The sequence below is a fragment of the Lithobates pipiens genome, unplaced genomic scaffold (genome assembly GCF_037356315.1).
Source record: "Lithobates pipiens isolate NorthernLeopardFrog02 unplaced genomic scaffold, aLitPip1_a1.2 Scaffold_19, whole genome shotgun sequence".
NCBI classification, from domain to species: domain Eukaryota; kingdom Metazoa; phylum Chordata; class Amphibia; order Anura; family Ranidae; genus Lithobates; species Lithobates pipiens.
This window is the reverse complement of record NW_027507764.1, coordinates 354,674,831-354,697,030: the sequence shown is the minus strand read 5'-3', so window position 1 is coordinate 354,697,030 and position 22,200 is coordinate 354,674,831. Positions and strand designations below refer to the sequence as shown.

The following is a 22,200-nucleotide window of genomic DNA, read 5'->3' as shown; positions in this document are numbered from 1 at the left end:
GGAGCATTTGACCCCTGCAGTGTATTAAGCTGTTTGCCTGGAATTCAGCTTTGAAGTACAGTACCAGATTTTTTGGCTTAATATGAACCTATACATTTTTAATACCAGTTTAGCACTAAATGGTTAATTTTTTTTCTTCTACTTTTTTTCTTTTAATCATAAAAAAATGAAAAAGTTTGATTCTTTAGTATTGACAGTGGATCCCCAGAGAACTATTGCAAGTTGTACTGCAATAATTTTTCACCTCAGTTGGTACACTTGAAAATAAATGTGTTAATCAAATATGTGATGTGCAATGAATCCCAAAGAATATTAATCGGTGGTTACCAAACCCTACAGATATGCATGTCAATCTCACTGCAAAATTTTTTTTTTTTTTTTTTTTTGTTTCACAAATAAAAATTTTATTAATGATATATTGAGTGAATACCCTCCCCTCTATAAGTCACATATACTGTACGTGAGACACTTTGTTCTTAGTTTACATTTTTATTCACTTCCTCAATCAATATTACAAAAATCATAATTATGCCTGTTCATTTAAAAGTAAAAAAATAGGAGGAATGTGTTATAGTAACAGTTGTCCACTCTGCTGTCTGATAGTGGAATATGATAATCAAGTAATGCACAAGTCTTGAGTCGACTTTTCTAGTAGGGACAGTGCATGGATTATGTATGTGCCCAATATTTATGTTTGTAGATCCTGACCCCTTTGACTCTAGGGAATGTGTGTTTTATTTAAACTGGGTCATTTAATCACATTTTCTTCCAAAGGATGGGAATATTTCGAGGCTTTCTGTTTACTTTCTACAGTACAACACATTTTTTTTAGTATTTAAAATAAGCAACTGTTGTATCACGGTAACGTGATAGTTTAAGTGTGTTAGGGTTTTTATTTGATATGTGCAAAGAGAGATCACACAAATACTTTGTAGTATATACTTTGTGTATAAGTATACCATTTATAAAAGATAATGACAGATACAGATAAAGATAAATAAAATATAACAAGAATACCTAACTAAAGATGCTGTTTCTGCCATGGGTCTCCCCATTATATGGCATGGCGCCATGGATCAGAACCAGACACATGCCTTATGGCAGTTCTGGGTGAGACAATTATTACAAGCTGTGTTTGTGTTATATAGAGGACTTGAATGTAGGAAATGGTCAACCCTCACTGCAAGAAATAAGGCCTTCTAAGGAAAATGGCACATTCCTGAAAGAGAGTGGGCTGGCTTGTCCATATTTTCAGTTCACATTCAAATAAGATGAGTAATTTAAAGTGACCATCTTTGTCTTGTGTAGCCCCTTAACCAGATTTAGCATTCATTATTAGATATTGTGAGCCAACAATAAGGAAATATAAAATATACAGTTTCCCACCAGCAACTGCTACCGTGTTTGTTGGTGCAATACCAACACCTATATGTACAGTATATTTTAAGGCAAGATTATATACACCCTTATATTGTTTAATTAGTGTCTTAAAGTGTATCTTTAGACCAGACTTTTTCAAGCAATGTTCCATGGAACCTTAGGGTCCCTCCAGAGCTTATTAGTGGTTCCTTGAGCTGTGAAGAATTTCTACCTCTCAGATAAGTAACCACTGATACCATTGATCTTTTTAGCTATCTGTAAGGTGGAATTCATTTTAATGACCCCAAATGTAAGGAGCTGTCCCTCCCCCCGCAGTGACCATCACACTAGTACTGTGAGCTTTAGATATAGAAATTATTAGCAGGGGTTTCCTGGGCCCGGAAAGTTCATTTAAGGGTTCCTCCATGTAAAAAAGATTGAGAAAGGCTGCCCTAGACAAAACATTTTTACTGGCTTTAGATAGAGAATGCAATGGATAGCCCTTTTTTTGCTGTCTGTTTTCCTTTGAAGAGATTTAGCTTCACTTTATGTCCAAGGTACACAACGGAAATTGAGAGAACATCTCTCCAAAGTGAGAAAAATTATGTAATTCGCTGTTATATAGTTGTCACCAAAACATGGATACTCAATGGAGGCTGTCTCTTCAGTTCTTATGAGAGCTGAAACATTTTGGATTTCCTATCACTTTCTGTTCTGGTGACAACGGAGAGGAAGAAACAACCCAGGGGGGTATAAACAAGCAATTGAAATCTGACAGAGGCTATAAAACATACTTAATCTTATTAATGAACTAGTGCAATACATATTTTATATATAAGTCCTCCGTGCCCCTGCAAGACAACAGAGAGTTAATGCCCAAATCAAACATTTCAATAATGACTACGTAGGCATCACACAAGCAGCTAGCACCCACATTCACCTCAACATAATCAACTTCCTCATTAGGTATTTCAGTACAGACGCCCTCACATTCGCTTGGAATTTCATATTTGGTTTAATTGGTTTATCAGCATATTATTCTTCTTATTAAATTATGCTAGACAAAGTTCTTTTTCCGGTATTAGTTCGCTGTGCAGTCCCAATTCTCTATTGTGTATGGTCTGTCACGCAGTACAAGATTATGAGGGTATTCCCTCGCTTAAAATGGCGCCGATTGACCGCGCATGCGCGATAGACACAATACACCCTATAAAGCATGAAAGGTGTACGAAAATGGCCGCTCCAGATGACGTCCGTGTGACGAAACGCGTAGGGCGTGGCCAGGCAACGTACACCTCGAGCTCAGGCGGAGATAGCAGAGCGGGACTTTTAAAGCTACATACACTACCGCAATTTTAAACCGTTTGTAAGTAGTTTTAATCTATTTTTTGGAATAAAAGCAATGTTTTAAATGGTATAACACTATGGATGTGCCTCTTCTTTACCTTATATAACGTGGCACATTGCACTCACAGAGAAACGAGGGATCCCCAATATTACGTCTGAAGGAAGCCAGAGAGCGACACAATAGCTGATATTGTGAAGGCTGATCCACCCCGGATGGGGTCTTTTTTCCGGTGAGAGCATAATAATATAATATATACGTAGCCACCGAACGCGAGGAACACAACTGGAAACCATCACCTCCCCCCCTCCACTCACGGAAGATTCCGTCACTTATTAGAGACTTGTTTCACCACGTTTATTGTTCACAGTTCACCTGCATTTTATTTTATTTTATATTTTTTACCCAATTTTTATTAAATTTTTATGGTATTTCTATGTTTCATTGTAATTTTTTTCATCTTATATAGTACTATTTATTACACTGTATTAGCCATTATATTGTGCTATCATTGTGATATTCACTCTAAACATTACTTTAGAGCACTAACTTTAAATTTTAAATTATTAATATCACATTCACGGCTATTTCACCGATATCACATCCAGTCCTTTTTCTATTTATATTATTTTATGGTATATCCTTACCTTTAAGGCACATGTAGATTTATTTGCACTTGCACTTTACAAATAACTATACATTGTTATGGTATAGGGATAAGTATTCCATATCATGGTTGCAATTTTGTGTTTCTTGTGCTTTTTGTGTCTTTGGGTTTAATTAACCAGCACGCTGAGAATTATATGTAATACGGGTTTCGACTCATAGGTGTTCATTAGCAAATAGCATAGGGTGTGTGATAGCACATCTATGTTTGTACCTAATTGTCAGCCTACTGAGAATTATATATAACAAAGCCCTCACCCAGAGGTTTGTATTAATAATCGGTATTATCGGTATAGCGCCACATCTATTCCTTCTCCTCTCTTTAGCATCTTTCCACCCATTAGGGTGGAAATTAATAGAGGCTGCTCTTACCTAAACTTCATATTCATTTCTTTATTTACTTGTATTCAATTCTAAGGCTCCATAGCGCAACCTACACCCCACTCAATCCTTATATAAAACATACAAACTAAAAAAATAACATCATTGCAGTTTTGTGATGAAGATGATGATGACTGACTATAATGAAGAATATACGTTTATTATGGTGATCTTTAATACTATGAGTACTACTAATCAATTAAATAAACTGGTTTCATTAATGGCTTAATCAATCATGCACTAGATACCGATTCTGGTTAACATACATTAAATTACTTAACTATAATCAGTAGAACTATGAAAAAATGATCTTCAGGTTTTTGCACTTACATGTAATATATTTATATTCCTTAGGTTTTGCAGACACTTTTTTATGCTGTCTCCTTTTTGACGGATCTCCTGCTTCCAATAAGAGGAATTAAATTAGTAAAGTTCGTTATCTATTGCAAAGACCTTATCTTCTCTGTTCTGGCTTTTCCAGCATCAACTGTAAGTTTAAATCTTATAATGTGTAAAGTGTTTTCCTGTTGGGATTAGCATCAGTGTCAATCAAAGGGCAGTCAACCGTGCTTGTGTACTGATATCTTGATTTGTCACCGAGAACTTCTCACTTATCGCTCCAAGTCAATAATAAAAGTTACTGCTGAGATTTCTTTCCCCATAACAGGAAAAATTAAGATGAATGTGTGACAAACCTACACTTAAAGTGTACTTGTGGCATTTTCCATAATGGTAAACTGGCCAACAACAGCATAGAAGTGGGTGTATCTTGGGTCAGACGTCAACTTAATTAATCAACTGAGATTACGTTCATCTGAAAGCCCCTGCATACAGTCTACATGTAGTTTACTATGGTGGAAAATGCCATGAGACAGGGCATTTCACTCACCATAATTAGCTGCCTTTCTTTCCTCAGACTAGTTTTGGTTTAAAACATACCTAAGTTTAGAATTGTTTAAACAATTCTTTAAAATTACCTGTAATTAGATCTCCCTAGTGCCCTTACTCATCCACACAAATGTGGATCATGTAGGAGAAGTGTGCTAACAGGAAAATGTCCTGTCACCACCAGCGACTATATAAAATCCTTGTTTTATATCAAACTTCAATGGGAAGCATGAAGTTGCTATTGGAAGTTTAAGACTTTGCACATAAGCTCAATTTTTGCATAATAATTATATGGCTGTAAAATGTTAAATGGAAAAACTGTGAAGATACAACCATGATGTCTTGTTATTTTTGAACCTATGATGATCCATTGAATAGACCACACATATATATTGATCAGCCATACCATTATGACCACCCACCTAATATTAAGTGATTCCCCCTTATGCAGCCAAAACAGGCCTGACCTGTCGAGATAGGGACTTCAGCAGATCTCTGGAGGTATGCTGTGGTATCTGGCACCAAGCCATCAGTAGCACATTCTTTAAGCTTCTGCCAGCTGGCCTTTTTCTTATAGTGCATCCTGGTGCTATCTATTTCCCACGTAAGTAATGCACACACACTTGGTCATCTACCTGATGTAAAAGAAAATGTGATTTCTCAGACCAGGCCACCTTCTTCCATTGCTCTGTGGTCCAGTTATGATGCTCACATGCCCATTGTGGGTACTTTTGGCTGTGGACATGCGTCAGCATGAACACCCTAACAGGTCTGCGACTATGTGACCCCATAATATATAGCAGCAAACTGGGATGCACTGTGTTCTGACACCTTTCTATTGGAGCTAGCATCGGAAATGCTAGCTACAGTAGCTCTTCTAATGGATTGGCCTACACAGGCCAGCTTTTGGAGTTTTTATACATTAATAAAGAGGATCTTCATTGGACTGCAGCCATATGGTATTTCTCTCTTACCTGTAAGCAGCATGCAAACTTGGTGACCACCCTTCCAAGGCAACTGTGTGAAGTGTATGTAGCATGGACTGACCTGGAGCAGTGGCTATCTTCTATAATCTGCAAAGCCTTCCAGAGTATAAAGGACTATTTACTTCATCCATTTTGTCAGAAAAGTTTGCGCTTCAATTTCCCTACCATAATTACTACTAGTTGTACCCAAATCTGTTATTATTCATTTATGTGGCTGACGTGTTTCAGTGTCTTCCCCTCACCCTCTCCAAACTTCAGCAGCATGCTGCCCAAGGCACCCATTGAGAAGTGCAAGTATTGCAAATACAGACATGGATAATTTATATTATACATGTGTTGAGTCCCAGTCACACTTTTCATTTAATGCAGGGCTTTTTAAAGGTGTTTTAAATGCAGTACCAATCATCTCTGAAAGATGCGTTTCTCAAAAAACTGGAACAAAAAGACAGCACTTTTTAAAAATGAGCCACACTTTTAATAAGTATGATACTGCCAGTGTCCACATTTTTCAACAGCAGAAAGAATGTCTTTTCAGTATAACTGACAATGTAAGGCTGTCAGCTTTTGTCACTGTCAATATATATGTAGGACTTTCATTGTCATCTTAACTGTATTTATTTCTATATATGTCAGATTACATTTTTGGTAAATTAGTATTAATTTCATTGCCAGTTTCTGGCAGATTAAAATATATATATACCAAATATATAGATTACTAATTCTGCTAATTATTGTTAGTAAATATTTGTGGGCTAACACTTACTATAAAATAAAACGATATGAAAGATCACCTCAGTTATGCTACACATGTACAGTAATGGACAAACATAGAGACACAAGAGCTATGGCTTCATGCATTTATAATGACATAAAACTATGCAGTGTTTTATAATATACTGATGTTTCGCAGACATAGTTCATGATCCCATATATCTTCAGCTGAGCCTAATCCAACATTGATTCTGGCAAACTCATGTTCTTGAAGGCTGTAATAGCACTGTAATTGCACAGGAGCAATCAATAATTGTGCACTGACTTTTTATTAATTTTTAGTCCAATATGTGACATTGAATAACATTCACATTTGCCAATTTTCAAAGCTCATAAGCTGGTTTATATTGTGAAAGCTGAAAGTATTAACTGTCTGTTTCATACATTATTTTTACTTTGATTGCAGTTTGTGTTTTTATCCTTCTGGGCATTGTATACATATGACAGGCAGTTGGTCTACCCTGAAGGTCTGGATAAAGTCATTCCGCTATGGCTGAACCATGCCGTGGTAAGTTAGCTAAAAGCTAAGAGGAAGCTTTGCAGCATGCTAATGTTAATTTATCCTATGTCCAGCCAAGGGACTCTTACATCAAATAACAATGGAATGAACAGATATTTAGGTAATACTCAGTAATATACAGCCATGGCCAAAAGTTTTGAGAATGACACAAATATAAGTTTTCAGTTTTTTCACAAAGTCTGCTGCCTCAGTTTGTATGATGGCCATTTGCATATACTCCAGAATGTTATGAAGTGTGATCAGATGAATTGAAATGAATTGCAAAGTCTTTCTTTGCATGAAATTAACTTACTGTATTTTTCACTCCTTTTTTTCTCCCCAAAAAATGGGATAAAATGTCTGTGCGTCTTATGGAGTGAATATTGACCAGGCCCCCCCCCCTTCCCGACAACCCAAGACTCCCGCGAGCGCTGGCCGATCTCCTGGCTGGGCCCATCACTCAGACACAGACAGAATACAGAGCAGCCTGAACCACCGAATAGAGTACCGCTCGGGATGCTCTGTCTTCTATCTGAGTGACAGGTGGATGTGATGATGTCCTCGCTAGGAAATGCCAGTCTGTGCGAGGTGGAGGACTGTAACAAACTCCCGCCTCCTAGATAGATGGCATACTGATCCAATGATACATTAAATCAGTGTGATGTGTATCAAAGGAGGCGGGACCTTGTTACAGTGGGCACGGGGATATTCAAATCCGTGACGTGACAGAGCTCTGTGTGGTAAGGCTGCATTATATTGGCACAGGTCAGGCTGCATTTACTTTTTTTTTTTTTTCCAAATAACATATTTATTTATATTCAAAGAGTGCATTACACGTCATGCATTACTACATCATAGTAGAACAGTTAGAATAGATAATAGAGGGCTGCAGGGACCACCCATCCAGCGGCCCGTTCCAGCAGGCCCCCCCAGGACCGGCAACTGCCAGCCCGGGGGGGGCCCCCCGCGAACAACCGGGCCGACCCCGTCAGTCAACAAGTGGCATTGCCCACCTCAGGGTCCAGTAGGGTAGTCCCGCACCCAATCATAAACAGCTACCAACAGTATTAACTTCTCATGAGAAACAGCATCTACGAAGTAGTGCGCTAGAGGAGCAACAAGGCACGTAGGAACACCAGCCATGAGGAAAACGGAGAAAGAGACTGGCAGAGAGATATAAGAATACCAAGCAGTAGAGAGAGAAGAAAAACGAGAGCAGAGACGAGAAGGATAGGAAATAAGAGGGGCGAGGAGAATGAGAGAGAGAATAGCATAGGAGATAAAGAGAAGAGAAAAGAAAAAGGAGGGAGAGGGGAACGTGGGGAAGGAGGGGTAAGGAAAGGCAGGGGGTATAGTCACCATGTGTGGTCCCTGCGGCATTTTCACCTCCGGAGCTCCCGTAAGTTCCAAGGGCTCCAGACGACATCGTGGGCCTCAAGCCTGTCCCGGATCCTGGCGGTCATCCTCTCCATCAACTCCACGTCCTGAACTCTAGCATGGAGTGCTCCGAGAGCGGGGGGCAGTACCTTTTTCCAATGTAGGGCTATTAGGCATCTCGCCGCTGTCAGGATATGTCGTGACAATGTCTTGCGGGACTTCGTCAATTTAGGGAAAGGGATACCCAACAAGAAGGTCTTAGGATCCAGAACCACCCGCCGGTCCAAGAGATCCGACAAAAGGCGCCGGACCCCCTCCCAGAAGGGAACCACCAGGGGACATTGCCAAAAAATGTGGAACAACGTGCCTTTGTGAGTCAAGCACCTCCAGCATCTGTCAGAGGTGGTAGGGTAAATGGCGTGAAGGACGTCTGGGGTCATGTACCAGAAAAACAAAATTTTGTATGCGTTCTCCCTGTAGAGCGTGCATAGAGAGCTTTTCGAGGCCTGGGACCATATCGTCTGCCATTGCTCGTCCGTTAGCTCCTCCCCCAGCTGTTCCTCCCACCGGAGCATATAAGCATGTCTGCGTACCGAAGCTAACGGGGGTGCATTAAGAATTTTATATATAGCTGATATCAATCCCCTTTGGGCCATGCCCTCTAGGATTATGGTCTCAAAAGCGGAGGGAGGGGAGAATCGCAGGTCAGAGGATATGGTCTGGGCGAAATGCCGTATCTGCAGGTAGCTGTAGAAGCTCTGTCTCGGGAGGTCAAATTTGGACTGAAGATCAGCATAAGACAACATTCTCCGCGATCTGGGGTCCACTAAGGTCCCCAGATGGAAGAGGTTCCGGGACGACCACGGGTGGGACATCGCATACGTCAGGCTGTCTGGCATCTTAGGGTGGTACAGGAAGGACGTCAGGAGCGATTTGTCCGAGGACAAGACATATATCTTAGTAAGCTTGCGCCATAGGCCCTGTAAATGGGACATAGATCCTAGCAGCTGGGTCCGGGGAGTCAACGCTGGGGCGCTCCATAGCATACTGTTAGGATGCACTGGGGCCATCCAGAGCTTCTCAATTTCCGTCCATCGGTTGTACGACCTCTGGGTGAACCAAGAGGTCACTGCCCGGAGCTGAGCTGCCTGGAAATACTTTACAAGATCCGGAAACGCCAATCCCCCGGCTGAGCGAGAGGCTGTCATTACCGAACGAGGGATTCTATGACGCTTGTAATTCCATGTAAAATCAAGCAGGTCCGCCTGTAGTTTTCTCAGGTGGTGATAAGGTACTGGGATAGGAAGGGTCTGGAAAAGGTAGAGGAGCTTCGGGAGAATCGTCATCTTCACCGAAGCAATCCTACCAAAGAGGGAGATTTGGTGCTTCCGCCATTGGGAAAGTAAGTGCCTAATAGCTCCATACAGGGGCGGGAAGTTTGCCTGATACAGAGATTCAAAGGTCGGGGTGATATGAACCCCCAAGTATTTCAGGGAATCAGTTTTCCAGTGGTACGGAAAAGTGGCTCGGAGATGTTCGACTTCCTGGGGCGGCATATTTACCGGGAGGGCTTCCGATTTGGATGCATTAATTTTATAGCCCGATAGGGCGCTGTAGCGGTCCAACTCCCTATGTAGGTTAGGCAGGGATATCCTGGGCTGGGTCAGGGTGAGAATAACATCGTCCGCGAACAAGGCCACCTTAAATTCCCTGTCCCGAACCGGGACGCCCCTGATATCCGGGTTCCGCCGAATGGACGCCGCCAGGGGTTCCACACAGATAGCAAATAGTAAAGGCGACAGGGGGCAGCCCTGGCGCGTGCCATTAGAGACCGAGAACGCCGAGGATGTAGCGAAGGGGGTTTTAACCTGGGAGGACGGGTTAGAGTAAAGGTGGCGTATGGCCCGCAGAAACGGTCCCCTCATCCCCATGTGCTGCAACGTGGCGAACAGGAAGGGCCACCCCAGTCTATCAAATGCCTTTTCCGCATCTAAACTCGGAAGCAAAGACGGGGTGCCCCCCCTATTCGCCACGTCGACTAAATTTATGACCCTCCTAGTATTGTCGCCGGCTTGGCGAAGAGGGACAAATCCCACCTGATCTTTATGGATGAGGGAGGGGAGGACCCTATTGAGCCGGAGGGAGAGGAGCTTCGTAAAGATCTTTAGATCTGTATTCAGGAGTGCAATGGGCCTATAATTGGCACAGAGAATGGGGTCCTTATCGGGCTTGGGTATCAGGGTGATGAAGGAGCGTTGCATATCGGGAGGGACCGGGGTATTTAACAAAAACGCATTAAACAATCTGCTCAAGTAAGGAAGCAGAAGGGGCAGAAACGTTTTGTAGTATTCGTAGGGTAAACCGTCCGGGCCCGGGGATTTATGAGCCGGTAGCGACTTGACGGTCAGCTCTATTTCCTCCTCCGTGATGGGCATATTCAGGGAGGCCAGATCCAGGTCTCGGATGCGGGGGATCCCACTGTCTGTCAAGTATTGGCGCATGCGCTGGGAGAGCTCCTCCGACAGGGGAGCACTAGGTATATCGTCGCTGTTGTACAACTCCGCGTAAAATTTCGCAAATGTGTCTGCTATCTCCTTAGGGTGAGAGACTACGGTGTTGTTTTTAGATTTAATCTGATGTGGAGTGGATAGAAGGGTTTTATCGTTTAGTTTCCTCGCCAAGAGAGAGTGCGCCTTGTTGCCCCTATCGTAATACAGCTGCCTAACCCGCAGAATGGCCTTTTCTACTCGGCGAAGCGCCAGGTCCTTAAGCACCATACGAAGCCTAGTGATCTTCCGGAGGAGTCGCAGTGACGGAGAGGCCTGCATATCCCTTTCTAACTGCCCCAGTTCCCTTTCCGTCCGCAATTTAGCGGCCTCTGCATCCTTCTTTAAAGCAGAAGAAAGAGCCATGCACTTTCCGCGAATGACCGCCTTATGGGCCTCCCACAGAGTGGGGAGAGTAACGTCCGGGGTCGCATTCTCAGCGAAGTAGAGTTTCAGGGTGGAGGTCATTTCCACCTGTGAGGGGGAATGTTGCAGGAGAAAGGTGTTAAGTTTCCAATTGTAGGGTCTAATTACAGGGGCCGCTAGATCTAATGTCAGCAGGATCGGCGCGTGGTCCGACCATGAAATCGGCAGGATATGGGCCCGGCGGGCCACTCTCAGCGTGGAGTTGTTAGTAAAGAAGTAGTCTATGCGGGAGTGCAACTGGTGCGGGGCCGAATAGAACGTGTACTGGCGGTCCGCCGGGTGAAGGGCCCGCCAGACGTCAAAGAGAGCGTGTCTACGGGTCAACTGGCGGAATAGTTTCGAATCCCTAAGAGCTTTAGCAGAGGGAGGCCGGGTCGTCGTCGCCAAGCGGTCCGCAATAGCGGAGTGAGCCAGGTTAAAGTCACCCCCCACCACCAAGTAACCATGGTCCGACTTGAACAGACGAGACATGAGTTTGGAAAGAAAGCCATGTTGACGGACGTTGGGGGCGTACAGGGTGCATAGGGTGATCGGCTGTGAACCCCAGTTGCCTTTAAGAATCAAGAAGCCTCCCCCGGGATCACCATAGTGATCGAGGTAGGTAAAAGGAGCTCCGCGACGTATCAGGATGGCCACGCCGGCCTTCCTGTGAGGGCCCGAGGATAGGTAAGCTAAAGGAAAATATCTAGAGGCGAAAGCGAAGGACCCCCCCCTTATCAAAGTGTGTCTCCTGGACAAAGACTATATCCGCTCCTGACTGCCTGAATTCCCTAAGTGCCAGATGCCATTTCCCGTTAGAATTCAGTCCATGGACATTAAGGGATAAAATCTTAGCCATTGGTCATGTCAGATATCCCCAGCGGTATGGAATATGGGCGTCCTGCAACGTGCGGAGCAACGGTTGAAGCAATCTGCGCTTCTGCAGTGTGAGCCAGGATAGGTCTTGGAAGAGCTGGACTTGGATGTCGCGAAAGTTCACCACCCGGGCCAGGCGGGCTTGTCTCATTATGTCCTCTTTGATGTGGAACGAAGTAATTCTACAGATGACATCCCTGGGGGTAGAGGTCGCACCTTTAGAGCGCAAGGCCCTGTGAGCTCTGTCCATTTCAATAAACTGGGAGGGGGGTTCCCCAAGAAGGTTATTAAATATTTCTTGCAGGATAATCTGGAGATCTTCCGGCCCGTCCGCCTCTGGAATCCCCCTCACCCTTATGTTATGCCGACGCCCCCGGTTATCCAGGTCTTCCACATGACGCTGCATGTCCCTCAAGAGCATTCGATGGTCGGCCCCTTGTGCTTGGGTCCTGTGGATTGCAATTTTAGTTTCCTGTATCTCCTCCTCGGCCATCTCGACCCGAGGTCAGGCTGCATTTAATGGAACTGGTAAGGCTGCATTTCTTGGGCACTAGTAAGGCTGCAGTTCATTGGCATAGGTCAGGCTGCATTTCATGGGCACTGGTTAGGCTACATTTAATTGGCACTGGTAAGGCTGCATTTCATGGGCACTGGTAAGGCTGCATTCAACCATTATTCTGGCACTCCTCTCCTACATGTAAAAATCATAATTTTTTTTGCTAGAAAATTACTCAGAACCCCAAAACATTATATATATATATATATATATATATATATATATATATATATATATATTAGCAGGCACCCTAGGGAATAAAATGGTGGTCATTGCAACTTTTTATCTCGAGCAGTATTTGCGCAATCATTTTTTCAAATCCTTTTTTTGGAAAAATAAAAGTTCCATAAATTAAAAAATAATAAAACAGTAAAGTTAGCCCAATTGTTTGTACAATATGAAAGATAAGGTTACGCCGAGTGAAGAGATATCCAACATTTCACTCTTTAAAATTGCACACACTCATGAAATGGCGCCAAGCTTCGGTACTTAAGAATCTCCATAGGCGATGTTTTACATTTTTTTACAGGTTACCAGTTTAGAGTTACAGACAGCAGCTCTTGTGCTGGAATTGTTGCTTTTGCTCTAACGCATGCAGCGATACCTCACCCGTGTGGTTTAAACGGCGTTTACATATGTGTGCAGGACTTACATGTGTGTTCACTTCTGAGCGTGAGCTAACAGGGACAGGGACATTTTAAAATTTTATTTTTTATTTTACTTTTTTTTTTGGATCACTTTTATTCCTATTACAAGGAATGTAAACATCCCTTGTAATAGGAATCTATCATGACAGGTCCCCTCTTTTTGGAGATATGTGGGGTCAATAAGACCCCACATCTCTCCTCCAGGCTGGAAAGCATGAGATCGTAAAAAAATTCAATGATCTCATGCTAACAGCCATGATCGTGGCTTTGTTTACATGCGGGGTCCAGGCGTGACGTCATAACGTCACGCCTAGGCTTCCGATGGTCATAGAGATGACTGGTGACCATCTGGTCACTGGAAATCTCTATGGTCATCATCTGGCGGCGTCTGATTCTTTCCAGGAGATCGGCCAGCGCTCGCGGGAGTCTTGGGGTGTTGGGGAGGGGGGGCCTTGTCAATATTCACTCCATAAGACGCACAGACATTTCCTCCCATTTTTTGGGGAGAAAAAAGGAGTGAAAAATACAGTAAGTTAATTTCATGCAAAGAAGGACTTTGCAATTAATTTCAATTCATCTGATCACACTTCATAACATTCTGGAATATATGCAAATGGCCATCATACAAACTGAGGCAGCAGAATTTGGTGTGTTAATAGATTCAATAAACGACTTTCCAAACTACGAATCATTATCACGAAAATATATACATACATAAATATTGAATTTCAACTAATACGAAAGAAATTATAGCGGATATAACAAATGAATTCGACATGATTCGAGATTCAGTATAACGAATATCAAGACTCTACGAATAATAACACATTATCCGAAAACAAATTAATGTAACATAACGAATATAACAGAACGAAATTATGTATTTTATGAATGACAACGAACCGAAATTAAACAAAATTTTCCGTTGTGCACAAGTCTAGTTAAGACATTAATGGCTGGGTGTTGAGTTATTTTGAGGGGACAGCAAAACTTTGTTTAACAAGCTGTTCACTCACTAATTTACATTGTAGCAAAGTGTAATTTCTTTAGTGTTGTCACATAAAAAGATATAATAAAATATGTACAAAAATGTGAGGGATGTACTCACTTCTGTGAGATAGTGTGTGTGTGTGTGTGTGTGTATATATATATATATATATATCTATATATATATACCTACCGTATATACTCGAGTATAAGCCGAGATTTTCAGCCTCTTTTTTGAGGCTGAAAGTGCCCCCTCGGCTTATACTCGAGTCACCGCTGTCTGACTGCTCGATCAGCGTATCGAGCAGACAGACGGCGGACATTAAAATTCAAAAGCCGCGCCTCCTTCTCCGCCTCCGCCTGTGATAGGCGGAACACTGAATTTCCCAGCAGTCAGTGTTCCGCCTATCACGGACATCCGTTCATTCTCATACTACGGACGAGTATGAGAGGATGTCCGTGATAGGCGGAACACAGGCTGCTGGGAAATTGAGTGTTCCGCCTATCACAGGCGGAGGCGGAGGCGCGGCTTTTGAATTGTAGAATGGCCGCCGAGAAGAGCGGCGATCCTGGAGCGGCGATCCATCGGCACGACACGGGACGGAGGAGGCACGGGACGGAGGAGGCTCGGGACGACGGCGGCTCGGGACGGAGGCTTGGGACACAGGTAGGCTGGACACACACACAAGGCTGCACGGACACACACACACACACACACACACACACACACACACACACACACACACACACAGGGATGGATGGATACACACACACACACACACACACAGGGATGGATGGATGGATGGATGGATACACACACACACACACACACACACACAGGGATGGATGGATGGATGAATACACACACACACACACACACACACACACACACAGGGATGGATGGATGGATGGATACACACACAGGGATGGATGGACGGACACACACACAGGGATGGATGGATGGATGGATGGATGGACACACACACAGGGATGGATGGACGGACACACACACAGGGATGGACGGACACACAGGGATGGACAGCCATGTCTCACCCTCGGCTTATACACGAGTCAATAAGTTTTCCAGTTTTTTGGGGGTAAATTGGGGGCCTCGGCTTATATTCGGGTCGGCCTATACTCGAGTATATACGGTATATATCTATCTATCATCTATCTATCTATATCTATCTATCATCTATCTATATACAGTATATAAATATCTATAGATTTAGATCTAGATAGATAGATAGATAGATAGATAGATAGATAGATAGATAGATATAGGAGTTCTGCTCATGGACAGCAGAGTACTTGTCCTTGCGATGGCATTTCCAGTTTTTAACACAAACAACTTACTCTGTATATATTTTGTAAGGATATTTTTAGTCTTGTTAAAATGACAAAATAGTTTACAAGATCCATATCATTTTGACAGACAGATTTCGTATAGTCTACAGAAACCTAACATGTTTTGAAAGCTTGCATCTTTATTAACAATTGTATGTAAACCCTAACATGGAATTTTCTTATTCACTCCTTTTTAGTCTGTTAAATATATTACTGAAGTTATATTATATCTGTTTGAAAAGTGCTACAAAATACCTGTCAATGTTGACAGAGCTAATAACTTTCTATATTCTTCCCCTCTGCTGCACTGTCATTGTTTAACATTGTTCACATCTCTTCTCTCTCTGTGTGGATTACAGAAAACCTCCCCCTATGTTATTCAGAAGAGGAAGGGGGTATTTTGTAGTCCAAATACACTCTCTGTTCTATTAGGACAACACTGCTTCTCCATAGATACAGTACAGTAGGTAAGCATTGTCACCAGGTCTGGACTGGGACAAAAATTTGGCCCTGGACTTCATCCAGACTGGCCCACTTTTGCAAACATGCACAAAAACAGTATATAAACTATATGCAATTTCACAAAAAAACATAACTAAACACATTCCACATTTAAAAAACTCTTTATTTAGAGAAAAAGATGCATTCCAATTCCAAGTTGTGAGGCAACAAAACATGTAAAATGCCAAGGAGGTAAATAATTCTGCAAGACACTGTATATAGTCCGATCGGATTATATTGTCGGAAAATCCAATCATGTGTGGGCTCTATCGGACCTTTTCCATCGGAATTTCCGACGGAAAAAATTTGAGAGCAGGACCTCAAATTTTCTGACAAAAAAATCAGATCGGACTTATTCTGATCATTTGTAGAGAATTCCGATCAGACAAAGTGCCACGCATGCTAAGATCAAATTACGAGACCAAAGCTATTGGCTACTAGCCTCACCGTAGTCCCCTCGTAACGAACGAACATCATCACGTTCTTAACGATCGGATTTTCTGACAACTTTGTCCGACCATGTGTATGCAACACCAGTTTCGGACAAAATCCATTGGGAAAAATCAGACGGATTTTGTTGTCGTAATGTCTGACCGGGTGTACGAGGGCTAAGCGTGTGTGCGAAGCTTAAGTGTGCTAACTTGCGTTTATCTGTAGGTAAGATCTGGTAATGCAAAGTTGGTTGATGCAGGAATGAGGATTTAGCATGTGTTAAATAGAGTCACTTTGCTTGGGAACTGGGAAGTTAGACAGTGTATCCTGCTGAGTCTATATCGTTTTTTATTGCAGGATATAGGGATGGAGTTACCTGCTTTAAGTTGATAAGAATTAAAGGGTGTCTCCAACTAGGATGAGTAGGTGTATGTATCATAACAAAAGAAACAAAATGGAAGAACATTACCAGGAAACTTTGTCCATGAAATGTATAGTAATTTTAAATGTACCTTTGAATGTGGAGCTAGTCTTTTCTATGAGCTGGTGATGCCTGAACGCTGCCTCCTCCTGGTGATCGTCGTTTGGCAGGAGGTGGTAATGAGGGAGGAGAAGAACGTCATCTTCTATATGATGATGGACCTCTTTGGTGGTGGACCATCTATCGGTTCTTCCCTGAGATGTGGAGAGGGATGCAGGTTGTGATGCCATTCAGAAATTCCTATTGAAGGAATGCCCAGGTATTCACAGAAAGACTGTATGTCTTCAGGGTGTCTTAGCTGTGCTGTGTGGCCAGGTGTGCCCGCTGAGAGACACAATGGAAACTTCCACCTATAAGGGATATCTATTTCTCTGAGGGCATTCAATAGAGGACATAGATCTTTACATTTTTGAAGGGTGATCTGGGAGAGATCCTGGAAACCTTTGATCTCAGTGCCATGGAAGAAAATTCTTCCTCTATTCCTTGCTCTTCTTAGGATTTCTTCTTTGAGTTTGAAGTTGATGATGCAGCCTATTATATCCCTTGGAGGGTCTGCGTCTCTACCTTTGGACCACAAGGCTCGGGGTAAATGCTCCATTTCTAACTGGGTGTCCAAAGGTCTTCCCAGTATATCAATAAAAATATAAACAAAAAATGTGTAGCGCTAAGGCATATGGTAACCATGTGCAATAATGAGTAAAACTCCTTAAATGAACAATAGTGTACAGTGTACAAAATAAAGTCCAGCGGCCAGTGTAAAACTGGTAGGTGGGAGTCTGCCTGGAAGATGGAAATTGGCAATAATGTCCCAAAAGGGTTGACTGCCCGGGAATGCAATAATTGTGACATGGAGAAAATCGATACTTAAAACACTCAATGAGGTACTATTACCAGCAGTGGTGGACACACATACCATATGGCAATGGGTCAAATGCGCATAGATTGCTCTCTTTAGGTATGATGACGGAATCCTGGTCACAGGGATACACCTTAGGACTGTGGGTTCATGGCCAAAGATGGTCTTTCAGCTTATCCAAAACCTCGGAATCCAACTCGTCAGTGTTCACCGGTGACGGAATGTCATAACAATAGGGGAAAAAAGTGTTCCATATAGTGCAAATCAGCCAATAATGTTTTATTGGAAACATTTCTCACAATCAAGGAGACATAAAAGGAACACGGTAGTGTAATAAAATAATGGCATAAAAAAAGTTTAAAAAAAGCAGTGTGGGAGTCTCAAATAGTCATCCCTACGCGTTTCGACTCAAACTGTCTTCAACAGGAGCATCAAGAGAGCAATCTATGCACATTTGACCCACTGCCATATGGTATGTGTGTCCATCACTGCTGGCAAGAGTGCCTCATTGAGTGTTTTAAGTATCGATGTTCTTTGTGTCACAATTATTGCATTCCCGAGCAGTCAACCCTTTTGGGACATTATTGCCTATTTCCATCTGGATTTAAATCTTCCAGACAGACTCTCACCTACCAGTTTTACACTGGCCACTGGACTTTATTTTGTACACTGTACACTAGTGTTAATTTAAGGAGTTTTACTCATTATTGCACTTGGTTACCATATGCTTTAGCGCTACACATTTTTTGTTTATATTTGTATGACTTTGTTTGTTTGAGTGTTAGCTGCTATAGAAAGTCATTTTCTTTTTCACTCCCCATTTTCAGGTTTAGCGCAGTGTTATCCCCCTTTTTTGCACATCAATAAAAATAGCAAGGGTCACTTCAGTGAGATGATTGGCTTCCACTGATTCAGTCAGACCTCTTAATTGGGAGGAGTGGGCATCTAGGGTCTGTTGAGCCTCATGGATAGCAGTCTCATGGAGGTCAGTTGTTTCTTCCACATCCTCTAGTCTAGACATCGTAACCTGCATGTCCAGACAGGGGTTATGATATTATGGCAGAGAGGGTGTCTTTTATATCTGCAGGAACTGCTTTTAGGTCATCAAGGTGGAGGGACTTGGCGGCTGGAGTGGAGGATTCAAGCCACGGTGTGTGGGCAGTTCTTGGACTCCTGCTCTGGATGCGCCTGAGACCTGTGTAGGAGGTGTCGCCTCTCTGGAACGAGGGCGGAAGATTTCTGCTGAGCTGTGTGCCATATTTCCCCATGTTTGCTGATTAAATCTCCCTCTATAGCTGCGAGAAGGACTGAGGAGTATCGGCGCGGAGAGATCGTAGAAAGGCCACGCCCCCTTATTTTTCTGTATGAAAATGTGTTAACTGAAAATATACTCTAACTCTGTCCTCACTCACCTCTTTCATTATTTCACTTATTCTGCTCTGTATTTTTCTCTTCCTTTCTTTTCACATCACTGCGTGAAGTGGGAGGGCTAACATCATGCAGGAACATTGCTACAGCCTCATTGGCTGCCATTCAGTAATGCAGCAGCGCTGAGGCTGAGCCGGGTTCGCACTATGAAGTGAGGTGATGATCAGTACAGCCCCAACAGTGCTCATCAGTGCTACCTATCAGTGCAAATCAGTGCTGCCTATCAGTTCCCATCAGTTCTGCCAATCAAAGCTGCCTATCGGTACCCATCAGTGCCGCCTTACCTGTGCAGACTTACCTATTCTCATGGTGCCCTGGTCAGGTCAGATGATTATCCTCCAGCTTCAGAAGAGAGGAGGGACAGCTGACAACAGATGCTTTATAGCAGGGATATGCAATTAGCGGACCTCCAGCTGTTGCAGAACTACAAGTTCCATGAGGCATAGCAAGACTCTGACAGCCACAAGCATGACACCCAGAGGCAGAGGCTTGATGGGACTTGTAGTTTTGCAACAGCTGGAGGTCCGCTAATTGCATATCCCTGCTTTATAGTAACATATAGGTAAATTCACCGCACAGACATTCCAGGAATTGGTGCTCTCTTCCCTCCCCTGAAGTTGGCTACTGGGGAGATCACGAGACTGCACCAGAGAGCTCTAAAAATAGGTAAGGGTGTGGCAGCCGTTTTAAGCTTAGTTAGTTCTAGACTTGAAATCCACTTTAGCCGCTTCCCGCCCAGTCTATTATCAAACGATGGCTGGGTGGGACCTTTGTGGTATTGGGTGGACATAATATGACACCATTGGCTGTGGTGTGACACAACCAATGACAAATCACTGTACCGGGCCACTGCCGGTACCATGTGATCACTGTGACCAATCGCAGCAGATCACATGACAATTGTAAACAATGGATGGCTTCCTTTCATGCCATTCATTGTGTAGAACAGTAAAAATGGTTGCGTATAACAGTAAAATTCTCTAGTATAAGCAATCATAATGTGTAAAAAAATAAATAAAATCCTGATCACTTCCCCAGTGAAGTCCAATGTTACTACCCTGTTTACCCGAAAATAAGACCTAGCGTGATTGTCAGTGATGGCTGCAATATAAGCCCTACCCCCCAAATAAGCGCTAGTTAAAGTCCTTGTAGGTCTTATTTGCAGGGTAGGGCTTATTTTCGGTGAAACAGGGTAGGGCTTATTTGAGAGGTAGGGCTTATATTGCAGCCAACACCGACAATCACGTAGGTCTTATTTTCGGGGAAACAGGGTATGGTATTTTTCTGGTCACAGTGTGTTAAAAAAAATTGTAAGAAAAAAGAAAAAAAGTAGTAAAAATAGAAAAACATTTTTTAATTGTTATAAAAAAATTTTTTTTTCTTTACTTACTGTCACCAGTCAGTGTCCTTGATCACCGCCACGCTAGTTATATGATGATGCTGTACTGCACTGGTGACAGTATATAAAAAAAATTAAAAAATGTGAAAAAAACTATTTTTTAAAAGTTCTTTATTTTCCCCAAAATTGTGACAAAAAACTCACCATGCCTCTTACTACATAGATGGACTGTTTACTTTCCGAAAAGGGGTAATTTGAGGGATATGTATACGCCGACGCGCAATGGCTGTTTTCGTATTCACAAAGCATTTGCTCCTGTAACACAGCGCAATTCCCCATTTACTATCATGTTGCCAGCACACTGGCGGCCACGATCTGTGCGCCACTATAGACCTGGCGCACGGCATCTTCAACTCAGAAGTAAAAGAAGCTGGAAGTGCGAATATTATGTGGGTGATGTGGGGTGATGTGAGGAAGTATAGATATGACTGTCCAAGTAACAAATATGGCCAAAATAGGACGGAATATAAACTCTCTCTGAGCAAGCCTGCTGCGCCTGCAAATACACTGGAACTGCGTGAGATCATTTTATGCACTGCGCATGCGCAAACGGCATTTGCGCCCGTTCAAGTGCTCTGGTTCATTGCGCCGGCAAAATCTTAGTAAATGTCAAGTCGCGTAGGTTCATTTGCATAAGTTGAGCAGGCGCACCCCTCAACTTGACTTGGTTTTTTTTAAGGCTATTTGCACACAGGTCATGTTAGCATTAAGAAAGAAAAAAAATGCGTGGGGGTCCCCCGAAATTCCATACCAGGCCCTTCAGGTCTGGTATGAATATTAATGAGAACTCCGCACCAAAAAAAAAAAAATGGCGTGGGGGTCCCCACTCAAAATCCATACCAGGCCCTTCAGGTCTAGCATGGATATTAAGGGGAACCCCGCATCAAAAAAAAATGGCGTGGGGGTCCCCCTCAAAACCTATATCAGGCCCTTCAGGTCTGGCATGGATTTTAAGGGGAACCCCGCACCCAAAAAAAATTGTGTGGGGGTCCCCCTCAAAATCCATACCACACCCTTATCTGAGCAAGCAACCTGGCAGGCCGCAGGAAAAGAGGGGGGAAGAGAAAGCGCCCCCCCTCCTGAACCGTACCAGGCCACATGCCCTCAACATTGGGAGGGTGCTTTGGGGTAAAGGCCCCCCCAAAGCACCTTGTCCCATGTTGATGAGGACAAGGGCCTCATCCCCACAACCCTGGCTGATGACCACGCTATAGCCGAATTACAGCTACAGTGCGATCATCCAGTTCTGGGAGGGTATCTATTGACATCCTCCCAGAACCGTGTCCTCTGCGCGTCTGCTGAGGCACACACTTGCCATGCTCTGTGATCGCTGTGTCACAGCTGATCACAGATCAGGGTAAAGAGCCAATCACAACCACTTTTTACCACATGATCAGCTATGTCTAATCACAGCTGACCACAATATAAACACACTTGCCGGTTGTCGGCATTCCTTTCCTCACGCTG

General features: G+C 43.1%; 1 protein-coding gene across 2 annotated transcripts in view; it reads left to right on the top strand.

The window, feature by feature from the left end:
* Positions 1 to 22,200, top strand: part of ADTRP (androgen dependent TFPI regulating protein) — a 69,602-nt gene that overhangs the window by 7,625 nt on the left and 39,777 nt on the right. For both annotated transcript variants that reach the window (XM_077492196.1, XM_077492195.1), the window contains exons 2-3: positions 4,106 to 4,240; positions 6,803 to 6,904. In XM_077492196.1, the coding sequence (XP_077348322.1) occupies positions 4,106 to 4,240; positions 6,803 to 6,904 (237 nt within the window). The remainder of the gene's footprint in view (positions 1 to 4,105; positions 4,241 to 6,802; positions 6,905 to 22,200) is intronic.